This window comes from Lissotriton vulgaris, chromosome 1_1, assembly GCF_964263255.1.
Source record: "Lissotriton vulgaris chromosome 1_1, aLisVul1.2, whole genome shotgun sequence".
NCBI lineage: Eukaryota > Metazoa > Chordata > Amphibia > Caudata > Salamandridae > Lissotriton > Lissotriton vulgaris.
In genome coordinates, this window is record NC_141685.1 from 268784645 (window position 1) to 268801175 (window position 16531).

Consider the following 16531-nt stretch of genomic DNA (forward strand, 5'->3'; position numbering starts at 1 on the left):
ATGAGGACACATTCATTTGTTTTGTTAGACAGGGGGAGATAAAGTGTTTTGCCCAGAATCACTGGATGTTCAGCGCCATTGCCGAGACTCAAACCAAGTTCCCCAGATTCAAGGTCGACCGCCTAGCCGTTAGGCCAACTCCTTGCCCCTTCAAGAGTCTTCAAGTTGAGACTGCACGTGTCCAGGAGGGGTCCGGCAGGGGTCAGCCCAAGATGGACTGTGGCTCAGAAGCGCTGGGGAACCTGGTCACTTCATGCTCAGGGCGTCAGGTGCATTCCTTAGGGCAGAGTTCTTTTTCTTTGCAGATGTTTTCTTCTGGACAGGTCCGCTGTCCACAGAAGATTAGGAGTCTTTCTTGAAGGCAGGAAGTACTCCCAGGGTTCTGGAGGTCACTAGTCTGCGGGGGGAGTCGTTCTTCATCAGCAGAGTCTTTGAGGGCTGTAGACAGGCTGAAAGGGCTGTGGCCAAGTCCGCTGGTGTCTTCAGGCTTCGCTGTGGCACAGCTCTTCTTGGTAGGTCATCAAAATCAGATCTCAGGGTCAGGGGGATCCACCTAAATACTAGATTTAAGGGCGTAAAAGGGGAGTAACAAGTAGGGACCAATGGGTTCCTTACATGGTGAGTCTACACCCAGTTTAATGCCACGCTCCAGTGGGAGGGGGCATAGCCCTATCCCTGACTAGATAAGTCCCACTACCTTCAAGATGGTGGGCACTGAAAAAATGTTCTTAACTTCGCCTCCAGCACCTGAGTGTGGAGTTGGCGTAGGAGGGCATACCTCGTATTCCATCTTAATTTTCCTACTAGTTCTCACGTCTCAAGTGGGGGTTTGAACCAGGGGCAACCATCTGTTGCTAGCAGCAGAGGCTGGGCTTACATTACAAAGGTAGCCAGGCCTTTGAAGCTCCCCTCTTGAGCACTGTGCTCATTTTATGGGAGGAGGTGTGACACCTCTGCCCAGGATGTGCTTTGTTTCTGGCCTGAGAGAGCATGGGGGCTTGAACCAGGTGTCGGGACACATGTTTGGTGGTGGCAGGCTGCTTAAAGCCAGTCAGAGACCACACCAGGGTTGGTAAGTTTTCAGGGGGCACCTCTGAGGTGCCCTCTAGGTACATACTTCAGTAAATCCCACTCGGGCATCAGTGTGGGTTTGATGACAGGAGTTGTTTGGAAGCCATCATGGTGCTGGGGAACTTGAGTTGTCAACTTTCCAGCCCATGTACTCTCTATGGCTTCACTGGCACTTAAAATATTTAAGAAAAGACTTAGATATTGTAGTGGCATATTTGCTCATGCAGATATGCCCACACCTGAGATATAATGCACCCTGCCTTAGAGCTTGTAAGGCCTGCTAGAGGGGTGACTTACGTATACCTTGGGCAGTGCTGCTTGGACATGGCACACAGGCAGTGTGGACTTTTGTCATTTTTGTCTGCACCAAGGCATGCAGGCTGCAATGGCAGCCAGCATGACTCTGGTGAGGGGTTCCTAGGGGACCCTATTTAGTGCCCATGCTCTAGGTACCAGGGTACCATTTACTAAGGACTTACAGGGGGTATGATACTGCCTCCGTTTTAGGGAAAGAACATTGCTACAGGGAACCTGCAAAGCAGGGACCCAGTACTCTACAGTCAAAGTTGCATCAAAAGCCAGGCAAGAACTATGCAGGCGGGAGGTACCTGCAACAGAAACACACTTTCCCACAAGCGGGGTCAATCGGGATGTGAAAGTAGGCCTCGTTCAGGTCTAAGAATGTCATGAAGCCACCTTGCTGCAGCAGTAGGATGGCATCCTGGAGTGTGAACATATGAAAGTCTTCTGCCAGGATATACCTGTTGAGGGGCCTAAGGTTGAGTTTAGGTTTGAGGGACTCATCATTCTTGGGAATGAGGAAGTAGAGAGAGTACACTCCCTTGCTTTCCTGGTGTGTCGGCACAGACTTTACAACTTCCCTTAAAAGGAGAGGGTCTACTGCGTCTTCAAGGAGGAGCTGGTGTTGATGGGAGAGGGTGTGCTTGTGAGGTTCGGTGTTTGGGGGAGTGGCAGTGAGCTCCAAACAATAACCCTTGTGACTGATGAAGAGGGCCCATTGGTTTGAGGTGATTTCCACCCACCATGAGGAAAAACATTGGAGTCGTCCTCCAACAGGTGTGATGTGGCCTGGTTGGGAGACACACAAGCATGTCACTGCTTTGCTGGGGCACTTCCTTTGGTGGTACCTCCCTTGCCCCTACCCATGGTCTACGGAGGTTGTAGCCTCTGGAAAGAGGTCCAAGTGCTCTCTGTTGAAGGGCAGATTGAGCAAATGCTGCTTCACCTCTGGCCTGAAGCCAGAGACACGCAGCCATGCATGTTGACGTATCGGTGAACTAGAGTTGATACCGTGCATTGCGGTGTCAGCAGCATGAATGGCACACTGGATGGAGGTGTTAGAGGTGAACTTGCCCTCGGAAATGAGATCCTGACCTCTCTTACGGTACTAGTCAGGGAGGTGTTGGAGGAGCTCCTCCATTTCATTCAAGTGCACCCTGTGATAACGAGAAAGCAAGCCAAACAACTTGCAGATGTTTATCGGTCTTCTTGCTCTCCTTGTCTAGCAGAGATGCCTCACCTGTACCCTGAGTGTTTGCGAGCTTAGGGGCGGTGTGAAACACAAATAAATCTGGTTATAACTTTCCATTGATGTACGCAAGGTCCAAGCCATGAATTTTCTATCTACCATCGAGGTGATAACCCTGGCCTTGATCAGCTCCGTACAAATATCCAAAGTGGGCTTCAGCATGCCATTGAGCACGGGGAGATACGCTCATCCACCCAATGCTCCAAGCTGTATCGCCATGAGGAAATTATCATCTTCCGGGGCCTTGAGCATCCCTACTTTACGGTAGGTGGCCTCCCTGTCGGGCCCTGCTGAGGACCTCATGATAAGAGGATGTGTTGTCAGATTGTGATGGCTGTGCAGGATACAGATCAGGGTCTGTTCCTCCAGTCAGAATGTGGTGATGCCTGTGGGGAGTAAGGCAGAGGTTAAATGGCAGTAAAGCTGGGGTGGGGTAGGTGGGGGTGAGGCAAGGCACAGAAGGAGGAGAAGTAGAGAACGAAGGAGAGGACGAGGCGTGGTGCTGAGCTTTTCATGTCTCATACTCATATTAGACACAGGCTCTGGTTGCAAGTTGAGGGCTTCCTCAAAGGTGAGTTTCCCTTTTGGAGAAACAGAGTCCTTGGGTTTAGGTGGCGAGTGAGCAAGGATTGACCAGTTTCAGGGTGGACATGGATACTTTTGTGTCTGGAGTCAAGTTCCTCTTGCAGCTGCTCGAGGGTTCTTGCTCCTCAGAGTTGACAGAAGATAGTGTCCTGGTTTCCAAAAGTTTTGCCACATAGTGTCCGAGCACTTCTGGGGCTGAAGGTTTTGGAGCTGAAGAGAGCTTAAAAGGGCGTCTTCGAACATGGCGCCGAGGGTGCAGTCAGAAGGGAAATCAGAATGTGCTTTGCTGCAGGTAGCTGGCTTGGTGCCGGGTCCGAAGCATGGTGTTAGTGGCAACCATGGTCTTGAAGCAGTAGTGTAACAAAAGGCTTCATGGCTCGATGCCCGACCCCCTCGATGGCGATGCTTGGCCTCGGTTCAGTACATGGTTGAGAGTGAAGGAGGTCGTACTGACCGCAGCCATCTTCGATTTGGTTACCAGCTGTGTGTGAAAGTTCAGCAACCTGTGCGTTGGAGCCTGAGCTGGCCTCGGGCGAGAAGACCTGTGCCTCAGCTGCAGAATTCCCAGGCTGGGGATCGGCTTCGATGTCCCATTCTCTGAAGAGATTCAGAGAGTCGTCGCCTTGTTGCTTCATCATGGAGTCGGATGCAAATCGCCTGCCTCAACGGTATTGAAGAGTCTTTTTGCTGCAGAAGCCAAGACAAGCTTCATAGGAGGACTTCTGGTGCTCCAGGGACAGACAAACATTACACACCTTGTGTAAGTCAACCCATTGGTATTTGGTGCAACATTGTGGGCAGCTTCTTAATGGAGTCCTTTCCATTATGTACAGCGCATTCTTGTGGTTGAACTGTCAGGAAAAAGGGCCCGTGCAGGTCATGGAAGAAGTCCGATGTCGATGAATCGGATGAAAGGAGCTTGATGAACAGAAATGAGAAGGAGAACGCAAATGTACAATACCAATGGGGAAAGACGATCTGAATGGGCCCAAAGATCACATCAAAAGCGTTGCCCCAGAGCTTGGAGAAACACATCCAAACTGGACAGTGGCAAAAAAACACAACATAACAATGGAGCCGATGTCCATGTGCATTACCATTGATAGGTGGAGTCCCTATACCTTGCGACTCAAAGACTTCATCGAAGAACGGCAAGTTGCTAACCTCAAGCTCAACAACAGATTGCAGGAGTACGGAAAGTATGTGCATCTACAGCTACCAATGCTGTGCATAGTAACTAAACCCCTAAGTAAATATACTGTTCACAAAAAACACACTTCACAAGAGTTGCATAATGTGACCACCCAACAATAAATATTTTAATAACACTGAATGCTTTTCATTCTATAACTAGAGCTCCGAGTTAACCAGACTGACATGGGAAAGTGTCACAAAACTATAATTTATCAATAGAGTCTGCCTGCACAATTAAGTTGCATCACTGGGTAAATTGCTATTGAAGGGGAAGGAGTCATGTACCTGGTTTGATGTGTGTACAAAAAAGGGGAGAGGTAATGAGCAGTCGGCTGAGCTGGGACACAGCTCCTCAGAGATGTCTGCCAGGCTATCCCGGAACCCACCACCTGTAAAGAAGGAGAAGTAAATAGGAGAGTCACATCTTCATCATCATACTCTCTCTGCAATCCCTCCACCTCCAAGAACATACCCGGGTAAAAAGGTGGATCATTAAAGAAAAGCAAAACTCTACGTTCCCTTCGGTAACAACCTTTCTTGTGGATACTATCTACCTGCACATTCCTGACCTGTTGAATAATTCAGAAATTTTCCATAGATCTCCCATACCATCGGGGGAGCTGCCTCTATCGCTGTACCGAACAATGTGCTGGAGCGATGTAACGATAGCCATACAGTGCCTACTTTGGTGCACTAACGTCAGAGTTCCATGCCCAGTTTTGCTGTACCCTTCGACTTAGAGGCGAGGAAATGACAGATCAATTGTGGAAGTGCATTGAAACAGCTAGGCTGGAACCTTTTTAAGATGTGGTCTATGATCATCCTTCAGAATGAGGAGGGCGGAATCAGTGAAAAGACTTCAGGTTAATGGCATATCCACAAGAGAGAGTCACTATAAGTAACAAACTTGTACTTCTGATCGATACTTCTACATGCAGATTCCTCACCTATTGAAAAGATTCTATAGTAGTATCTCTATAAAGTTGGAGGGCCTGAAGGAATTGTTAGACGTGAAAAGTCTGGAGCACAGAGCGTGAAAAACAGTGATCCCTCTTCACCTGGAAAAAGTGAGATGGAAAGCTTGAGTCTACTCCATTACGAATCTCAGCCACAGGAACACTCCGAGCCAATGCTGCAGTGTAAGACTTTGCTCTGGTGGAATAATAGTGGATTTGCTCAGGCGAATCCTATTTGTCCTAGCACATCTGTATACATTTAATGATCGAGCAAGACAACATACTCTTCTGGAATGCCTTGCCATATTTGGGACTGCATACCCTACAAAGAGCTGGCTCTCAGACTTGTTCTCCTGCATTAAACCAACGAACGGCCCTACGGGGTCCAGACAACGTAGCCTCTCCTTTCCCTTGATGGGATGAGGTGGAGGGTAGAAAGAAGGCAGGGTAATGGACTGCCCCATATATAAAGGTGTCCACACATTGGGGAAGTAAGCTGCTTAAGTCCTAATGATCAGTTTGTACAGGTATAAGCATGTAAAAGGTGGGCAATAACTCAGTGCCTGTAACTCACTAACGCATTTCCCTGAGGTAATACCCACAAGAAGACTAGTCTTGAAGATTAATATTTATAACTGACAACTAAGAAGGGGCTCAAAGGGAGTACCAATTAAACAAACAAAAAAATCAAAACAAGTTTCAAATCCTATTGGGGCATAACAAAGAGTGCAAGTGGGAACATGTGTGTCAATCCATTCGAGAACCTGATCACTACACGGGGTTGAAGAGGTATGGCTTATCTGGAACGCAAATAAAAACAAACAACACAGGATTGTATCTCTTGACAGAGCCCACTGCACAAGCCAAAGCCAATGGGGCAGGTAATAGAACAAAACGAATAACTTCCGACAGCCATGCCATCATGAGGTCTACATTCTGCTCCACACCCAATCTTCAAGATAGACCTACAACAATGTAGAACGTAACTTGGCCGGGTCAAGTCCTTTAATAACCTACTATACTCAGTGAAAAATTGTGCCCCGCCCCACATGTACATTTCGCTTACATATGTTAACCCAAAAAATTAAATTGCTAAAAATAAAATAGAAAAAGAGAATATCAAGTTAGCATAGAGGCACCATTGAGATTTCCATCTACCTTCCACTTTAAGTATTCTATATCTAAGAATGACTGATAGAATATTAAAGAATCACCATCGAAATCTGGAGGAGGTAAACCGAGAAAGAACATTCTGGAGATTTTGCCTAACCCAATAAAACATTGGACTCTGTGGTCAAGTTTTTGAACATAAACAAATAACAGTTTCTGGAATTTGTAGAGTGTAACAGTCACCCACAGGCTTCATGGCACCAAGAACAGCATGATGATACATAGCGCTTGTACAGTGAGGATGTAGACAGGTTTTCAGAGCCTTATTTAATCTAGGGAGGCAGGAGTCCAGGTGTATTGCAGACAGTGGAGAAATCCATCATTTAGGTACAGCCACAGAAAAGGGCCTGTTCACAGACTTGGGTTTTCCCAAAAGATGGTTTACCAAGAAGCGCAAGTCTGCATGATTGTGATTTCCTTGCTGTCTGATAAAGCTTAAAAAATAAACTTATCTTTCAGCTACGGGTTACCAGTGCATTGTTGCTCTGGGGAAACACTGTCTGAGTGATTCAAATTCAGTAATTTTGGCTTAAGAATTAGTGCAGTTGAGAGGTCATGAATGCATTCATCAACAGTACAAAGCAGGGTAGAGTAAATACATGTATTATTCTCATTGTCAGAAGTTATGGGAAAAGAGCCAAGTATAGTGTGCTGTTATAAAGGAGAACAATTTTAGTTTTGACCCTATTTAACTTGAGCGACTCAGACATATTCTGTTGTTTTCTGTGTTGAGTTACGCTTGTAATGTAGAGAAGGAGGGTCACCTGTATATTTGAATCCATTTGAACTATCAGTAGAGTAGTTAGTCTTACATTTAAAGAACGTAAGATTCTTCAAAAGACGAAGGCAGACTTCTAATTCTGATGGACTCAGCTGGGTAGGAATATCAGCAATTTGTAGATCTCACACTACTACTGCCACAACAAAAGCAAGTGATGGCAAATGTATTTGCCATGACTGACTTGCCATTAGTTCTTTCAGTGGCAGCAAAAGTACTTTTTAGATTGGCGATTGGCGGCTATAACACACTATGTTAAAAGGTCCAGTTAGTGAATTAAGGTAACTCGTCATAGGCTGGAAAAGTACACCAATAATCAGGGAGCTAGCACAAACAATTTGTGTTAGTAGAAACTATATTCTGTATAGTAAGAGAACATTGAGAAAAAAAAAGATTGTAAACAGTTCAGACACACTGAACCTTTGAGCTGTCTACAGTACATTATCTGATGCACATACTATTTACATTTTGTATTGCAGTTTAGGAGGAATTTACCTTGGTCAATAATGCCTTCAGCGATGAATTTGCACTCCCACCACTGGTCATAGCGCACAGACCACCTGTAATGATACAATAGCTTAGTTTATATAACATGAGGTGAACGTTGGCAAACCACTGCAGCATTTACCAATTTGCCCAACAGTATCAGACCCCCTTGAAATAAAATATCATCAGCCCCCACTGCTCTACTAAAACAGAAGAACAAGTTATTTGCCTTCACTAAAGCTCTTTCTGGTGGATACTCTATTTAACCACAGATTCCTCACCTCGTGAATTCCGCCAGGAGCCAAAATAAATGGATCTGGAGAATTTTCTCAGCAATTCCCTCACGCGCCAGTAAGTGGTATCGTTTGGGTCTACCAGACCTTGGAAGGGACACCAGGGCTCCTATAAGGCCACGAGTTTCAATCGCTGTGTCAGTTTCTTTCTGTTCTCTGTCTGCGCAGACATGGAGCCTTTAATAATCTAAGTGTGTCAGCGTGCAGATTATAGATTGGAATTATATTATTGTGAACTGGAGGAATCTATTCCACAGAGCGAAGAAGCGTTGGGTCCATGAAGAATCTGGCGTTAAATATAGTATTCACCAAAAAGAGTGTTATCAAAGGTAAGTAACAAGTTATTCTGATGGATACTTTTAACCGCAGATTTCTCAAATTGTGAATAAATACCAAAGCATTACCTCCCCAAGTGGTTGGTCAGTGGAATGGCTCAGACCATGAAATCTTTCAGGACAGATCGGGCAAAGTGCCCATCCTACCAAACCTGGCTATTTAGGCAGCAGTGCCTTGTAAACATACGGACTGATAGCACCATAGCAGCCTGGCAAATGTCCAAGACTGGCACGCCAGTGCAATGGCAGCACTCTTTGCTCTGAGCAAATCAAATGAGCAAATAGGCCTTCTGGAGGCTGTTTCTTGGCCAATCAATAACAGATTTTGATACGCAGGACAATCCTCCTTGAAATGGTTAATTTTGGTTCAGCTATTCTCTCCCATAAAGACCGGATCCTCCACATGACATTATTTGGTACAATAAATGTAGAAACTCAGGATTTTCTTAAGGTCAAGGCAGTGAAGTCTTACTTCCTCTTTAGATGGATGAGATGGGGCGAAGAAAGGCGGCACAGTAATAGACCTATGTCGGAACTCTTCTTTTGTTCAGAGCACTAGCTTGTCTGGAAAGAATGTGATATACAGTTGATTTGGCTCAAATGGAGGACACATAGGAAATGTGAGGACCAAACAGGTACCACTGAGACATTACAAATGGTATTGATAAGAACATGCTAGTGAGCCCTTTAAGAAAGCGGATCATTTCAAATCATTTAAATAAAGATAGCTGATCAGTCAAACAAAGGAAGGCTGGAAGAGGGGATAAATAACCTTTACAGCTGCCACAGTAAGGCCTTGCTTGGTGAAAGATGTCCAACAGGGGAATGTCAGCAAACTGTGCTTGTAAAAGCGGGATATTTTGTGAATAACACCAGACAACAAACTTCTCCCATCATCTCAGTAGACTGTTTTAGTGGAGGAAGGCCTGGTTGCCAAGATGACACTCACTAGTTCATGAGGGCGATCAAACCCCAATCAATCTCCAAGCATGGCGGTGTAGGTTGAGCAGAATCAGGTGCAGGACCTTGCCCTGCTGCTGCAACAGGAAATCCTCCAGAAGGGGCAGCCAAATTGAAGGATAAATTCTCATGGCCAGAAGTTCCAGGTACCACAGTCTCCTCGCTCAGTCACTTGGAATACTTGGGATTGATCATGCCTGGTCTTGTAATAACTATGGGCCTTCCCTGGTTTTCGTTTGTATTCTGCGACATACAACTTGGTCTTGATCCAGAATGGCCATTGGATTCAAACAAGCGCATTTATCGGACGTCATCAAATTGTGTGAGGAGCCAGACACCAGAGACAGACATTGTGAGGGTCTGTGATGGGATCGGTTTATGGAAATCCTTACTAGGTTTAAATCCTGCAATTCTAGGGAAAACATGCACACTGGAAACATTTTTTTAAAAAGTATCAAAAATATAGTCCATCAGTCCTGACAGAATTTGAGGGAGTGAGCTCCAGGGCCACATCGAATGGAGCAGAAAGAAAAAAACTGATATCAGTGCAAGGAGGTGATGCCTATGTTGGGCTCCAACGTCACTTCTGGGGTGGGATGGACCAGATGTGTAGCCACATGACCACCTACCAACATGTGAGGGAATTCTGAGAAAAGTCTGCAGTTCCAATCCGGTGCCTGGGGGTATTCACTAAGTAAGGAATCTGCAGTTAAAAGTATCCATCAGAAATTAAAGTGCACAATACTCTGCTGCAGCCTCTGTTACAATAATTATTTAAACCACCATGTCCAGCTGCAGAATACACCTCAGCACTGCTCTGTACTAGTCCCTGCTAGTCTACTATTAATACTTTATGCAGTGCTTGTTTTGTAAAATGAGAGTTAGTGCCCAAAGCTCTGCTCAGAAGCCTATGGCCATTAAATGTCGGTGCACTTTCTACCATGGCTACACAATGTTCAATCCACCTCCTGCCTCTTTAATCTACTCACCCCCCATCCTTCATCTCACTCTTTCAAGTTCCTGTTTTCTCCTTTTGTGATAGTATTTTTGCCTTTTTTTTCTATCCTCCTTTCTCTGTGTTTTCCCTTGTTTGCTCTTAGTAAATGTCTGATGAGGAAAAATAAGTGATGGTCCCCAGAAATGAGTGCTGGTGGCCTCCACGGGGATTCGCTGGCTCACATTAGGTACCAACTCTATGCCTATAAAGTGGTCAAAACCTATGCTTTATTTATAATTTTTAGGTGGAAGTATTTTACGGTCTACTCAAGTTCCAAAGGCAATTTCTGTTATTGTGAAGTGCCTTTTTGCTGGTCACTGTGAATCACTCTTTTTAGTTAAATTGTTTTTTTGACTTTTCTTTCTGGAATTATACTTGCTGAGCTTCTCATCTGTGGGACGGGTTGTTTATCCCCCTAGCTGGCTGTCTTTTTTTGTTTAACTATACGAAACAAATGAAACAGCCATGTCTCTATGTGTTGGAGGAGGTGCATTTCAGTATTTTATTTAAGGTTAGCGTCTTTATACCATAGCTCCATTTGGTAGGGAGGGGGTTGGGGACAAGTGGGACATATCTAGGTCTCAAGTTATCTTGCAATTTCGCTTCACAATACTTCTCAATGCTAATCCCCGTTTACACTCTTCTCATGCTCATGCCCAGCCAGCTCGGTCAATGCGCCTTTAGCCTGATTTGCATACATCCTGCTTTGCTAGGCTTAGTAAATGCTTCTCTAACCTCACCTACCTCCTCTCAGACTTGGCACATACCAATTCTCAGCACAGTTCAGACATAGTTACTCAATCCCCATTTGCAACACCTAACAACATTAGCACAGCTTGGTCTATACCGCAATACTATCATTTGCATGACATCCAAAATGATGTACACAAACCATATCGAGATCGTTCTTTGTAGCCAGCTCGTCAACAAACTCAGTTCCCTTCTCCTGACAATAAGATCATTGCACTGAGAAAACCTTTTTCCTGAATTAAACCCATGGATAGTTCCAACTTGCCTATATGGAGGAAGAAATTCTAACAGTACATGGTATTTTATGCAAATACCTGTAGTCCAGCGGCTTCTCATACTTATCAGACGGCTTCAAACCTTCATATACCTAGGAAACAGAGAGCGGTTTATGGTTAGAGAGTTTTAAAGGCAGTAACCACACCAAGACTTCAGTATATGGGAGGGTTGAAGGCAGAGTACTTCGGCTGGCAAGAGTACGTTTTTGATGGGGGTAGGAGCTAAGCGATGGTGCGAGATGTATTGAGGCCCTTTCTGTTAAGCCAGTGAACCTAAAGGCCAGGACGTTCTGCCACGGTTAAGTCAAGGTAAATAGCAGGCTAAACAAGTTTGATATTACAAGTCTCCACACTCCAGATAAAAGAAACCATGTCTCCAAATGACAGGCTTTTCCTCTCAGGCTGGGTTGCGGACATACATGCTGTACATCTAAAACTCATTTTTGTATTTAGACTTTATTCGCAAGTATTTTTTGTCTCATCCTTTTAATGTCCCATTTTGGAACAGGACTAGCAAATAAAGTACAAAGGAGATTTTGATTCCACAAATCCCCAAAGGCTGGAGAGTTAATAAAACAAGGGGACCCTCCATGTGCAGTAGCCATCATTATAAGGACTCTTGGGTCTGTATTCTCCAGATGCCCAGACTGTGGAGCTTGGAATTTCAAGCTGTGTTCCAAAGACTAACCGTGATGTTTCTGCACTTTCTTGTTCAGTCACTGTTCATTCAAAAATAATTCATAACTATTTACTGAACTTCTCACTGTAATTTGGTTCTTATAAACTATTTTATTTTACTTTTACAATGTATGCAGCTGGTCTAAATTTTCTTCACCAGAAACTGAGATTAGGAGGACTGGTGGACTTGTATGTGCAGCCTGTCAAGATGGAGAACCTATGCATGAGCACTGCATCCAACTGCTCAACAAAGGTAATAAAAAAAACTGAGGAGTTCATTAGATGCAGCGTTTCTTGCCGGGACCTTCTGCCATAGTTGGATAAATACAGATCTCATATCATTGGGGTACACACAACAAGTAGGCCACTGAAAGAAGCACTATCTTACCAATCCCAGCCAGGTAAGTAGATAAACCTGGACTTTTCACAGATATGGTTAAGTACAAATATGCTTTATACTCCAGTATGACCACCCCAATTACACTGCGATGTCTTAAACTAATATGGGACCCAATGATGCTTCCGACACATACAGATATCACAACCCATCAGCACTACACCATACCTTGCTGGAGTTCTTGCCTTTTGGGTGCAGCACAAAGATTACTTGCAGACAAACAATAAGATTCTGTGCCGCCGCCTCCTCAGAAACACTGGAGAGGAGTATTATCCTTGGGGTTCAGATCAGATCTGGCAAATGCTAACAAAAAGGAACCAATTACACATGCTATGCCACATACTTGGCTAAAGACAGAGTTCTTGCAGTTAGGGTCCAAGAGGGGGTTATCTCGGTGCTCCATGGCCTTCCTCCGATTGATATACAGACGTGGCATCACGTTTGGGCGACTGCTTTCTGATTCTTTCAAGCACTGGTTGATGAGTGGCCCACGACGTTTCGATAACAACAGGAACTGCTTGATGAACTAAAGTGGAGGAGGAGGAGCAGGGTAACAATCGTAAGTGAACAGGAGCCTATATTCCAGTTACTTGAAAACAAATTACAGAAGAATACAGGGTCTGCCCATGCCCAAGAGGACGCAGAGCGCCAATAGCTTTTCCTGCCCTCAACTAAAAGTACATTCCCTCATGTTCCATGCCGGCTCTGCTTTGACAAGTAGAACAGCTAGTCTGTGCCCTGTTCATCCTGGTCTTTCAAAACAGCCTGTCCTTTTTTAGCGCTGACCTTTACTGGCAAGTGAAGTATGCCCCAAAGAATGCTCCCCTTTGCCTAGGAGTACATTGCTTCCTATGTGTCTGCACATCTTCACATGTAAGTAAGATACACTCAGACCAGCCCACCTTTACATTATTCTATGTAACATCCTGCAGCAAGGCCTGCTAGCTTTTGCTTGATAACACAGATTGTACCATGCCCTGCATACCTTTAACTGACACAACCTCTTGACCCATGGCATGGCTGCCATCAGTACATTCTCCCTTGGCACTTGCTTACTATCAGACAGTACCCAAGGCTCCATTCTTTGCTGACATTTACCATCACAGGCCTCTTCATCTTTATCATGCATTACATCCTGCTATGATGATAAAGACATTTAGGATTGGTTACTCCAGCTAAAATGAATTAAAATAAATTATGGTTTCAAATAACTTGGTCTCGATGTGTTGAATGCTGCATTTATAATTTTATTTTAAAATCAGATGAAAAAGCGCACATTACAGCACACCCTGTGACAATGATGTTCACCTGAATCAGACACTGTGACACTCACCAGGGCTGACACAACTTACTCAGTAGTATAACCTTCCTCACAGCCCACTCGGCTTAAGGTTCTATGATGTATCCCACCACACACACACCAAGAGAATCCACTACATCGGGATCCAGGGAGACTTACTCAAATGGATTGCATCCTTCCTCACAGGACAAACACAGATAATCCACCTACCACCCTTCACTTTTTGAACCCAAGAGCACTAGCTGTGGCGTCCCTGAATATTCATTCCTCAGCCCCACCCTGTTCAACATTTACATTGTGCCCACGGCCATCAGAACCTATGACCTCAACATCATATGCTTCACAGACAACACCCAGCTCATTCTCCCGCTCTCAACAGACCCCTCCACCACTAGGACCAACTTCCTCAAATGCATGACGAGTGACGCTGACTGGATGAAGACCAACTGCCTGAAGCACAACACAGACAGTACGGAAGTGCTGGTTTTTGGGAATAACATCTCCCCGTGGAACAACACCTGGTAGCCCTCCAAACTCTGACCCACATTGACAGACCACGCCTGCAACCTTGACATCATCCTGGACAGCAAACTCACCATGAGATGCCAGATCAAGCAGTCTACTCCATCTGCTACCCTTCGCATGCTCACTCAATCCCTAGTTACCTGTCGGCTGGACTGAGGCAACACAGGAATCACCAACCAACTCCTGAGGAGACTCCAAGCGATACAGAACCCAGCTGCGGGTCCCATCTTCAATCTCCACAAATGGACCCACATCACCCCCACCTCAAAAACCTCCACTGGCTCCCCATCCAGTAACAATGCCAATTCAAGATGCTGATGCATGCCTAAAAAAACCCTCTACAAGCAAACACCTGCATACATCAACCAGTGCCTGAACTTCCACCGACCCTCACGATACCTGCGCTCTGCCTCCCTATTGCACACACTCCACGCAGCCGCAGAAGCTACAGTGGAGGACGATCCTTCTCCCACCTTGCCACCAAGTCCTGGAACAACCGTCCCCTTCACCTACGAACATCATCTCCTCTCCAGGAATTCAGAAAGAGACTTGAGACCCGGCTTTTTGACTGATGGCAGCAAAAACCTAGCACCTGGATACCCTTCACGGGTGATTAGCCACACCCTACAAATCCAAATTGATGGATTGTAAGCAGATGGTACAACCTTTTTAGAAGGCCTCGCCTTCTCTGCTTGATAATGCAGCCAGCTTCGCTGGTTGGTTTCATTTTACCCAACTATATCCTACTCCCAACCTGTTCACCTTTAAATGGCAGTTCAGTCTGTTCCAGGGCCAGATGCTTTTTATTATACAATACAGGCTGGCTCATGGCCTACTTTACAGGTTACTTTGTTTGGTCATGCGTCGATCAGTAACTGATTACTTGGGGCTTGCAATGTCAGCCAAAATCTAGCACTGTCGTCTTCCCCTGACACATAGATGAGTCTGGTCTCTGTGAGGACATGAGTGGAGTGGAGTTCTATACAGGGTCACTTCACAGTATTCTATGTAATGTAATGTAATGTAATGTAAAAAGGATTTATAGAGCGCAACATACACCGGACGGTTTCTTGGCGCTGTTCACTAAATCAAGAGGAGACAGAGGAGGGAGGGGGAGGTAGCTTATGTGTAAGCACAGCGGAAGAGGTGAGTTTTTAAGAGAGACCTAAAGTGAAGGTAGGAGGAGGAGAGTCTGAGTTCCAGTGGGAGAGAGTTCCAGAATGAGGGGGCCAAAAAAGAGAATCTGAGGCCACCGTGCTTTTTGCGCCTAAACCTGGGCGTCTGAAGGAGAGCATGGTGGGGTGATCGGAGGGTTCTAGAAGGGGCGTACGGGAGCAGGAGCGACGAGATGAAGAAGGGGCCGATGCCGGCCAGGGATTTGTGGGTCAAACAGCCTAGTTTGAATTTACAACGCTCTGATACAGGAAGCCAATGAAGGGCTTTAAGTAGAGGACGAACGTGATGATGTTTTGGTTGGTGGTAAATCAGGCGGGCTGCCTGATTCTGTATCAGCTGTAATCTTTTGATTTGGTATTGTGGGATACCTGCGTACAAGGCGTTGGCATAGTCAACCCGAGAGATGACTAATGCCAGCAACGTCAGGGTGAGAGCTTCAGTGGTCAGAAAATGGGCTATTTTACGAATTTTTCTGAGCTGGTGGAAGCAGGAAGACACTGTAGCACTGACCTGAGGTTGCATGGAAAGATCTTGAGAGATATAGACCCCCAAGCTTTTTACCTTGTCAGCAGGGCAAGGGGAGGGACCAAGGGCAGGGGGCCAGAAGGTGGAGTTCCAGGGGTTGGATGGGCCTCCGACGAGAACAAGCTCAGTCTTGTCGAGATTGAGTTTGAGATGGTGAGTGCCCATCCAATTGCTGATATGACAGAGGGTAGACTGGAAATCCTGAGCCGCATCCTGCGAGGAGTCAAGATTGAAAATGAGCTGAATGTCATCTGCATAGTTAAATGCAGTGAAGTTCCTTCCCCGGAGGGAGCGGATCAGGGGGGTAAGGTACAAATTAAAAAGAAGTGGGGACAGAGACGAACCCTGTGGCACACCGCAGGTGAGTTTCATCCTGTCAGCCGAAAAATGGGAGAGTCGGACAGATTGGTGGCGGTTCGTCAGGAATGAGCGGACCCAATCAAGGGCCGTCCCTCCGATACCAGCCTCTTTGACACGGTCGACCAAGATGGTATGGTCGACCGTGTCGAAAGCCGCCGACAGATCCAAAAG

General features: G+C 45.7%; 1 protein-coding gene across 1 annotated transcript in view; it reads right to left on the minus strand.

The window, feature by feature from the left end:
• Window positions 1-16531, minus strand: part of HECTD3 (HECT domain E3 ubiquitin protein ligase 3) — a 376275-nt gene that overhangs the window by 141109 nt on the left and 218635 nt on the right. Inside the window, exons 10-13 of the mRNA XM_086952299.1 lie at window positions 12818-13000; window positions 11439-11491; window positions 7799-7863; window positions 4685-4788 (exon numbers count right to left, since the gene is read on the minus strand). Coding sequence (XP_086808425.1) covers window positions 4685-4788; window positions 7799-7863; window positions 11439-11491; window positions 12818-13000 — 405 coding nt within the window. The remainder of the gene's footprint in view (window positions 1-4684; window positions 4789-7798; window positions 7864-11438; window positions 11492-12817; window positions 13001-16531) is intronic.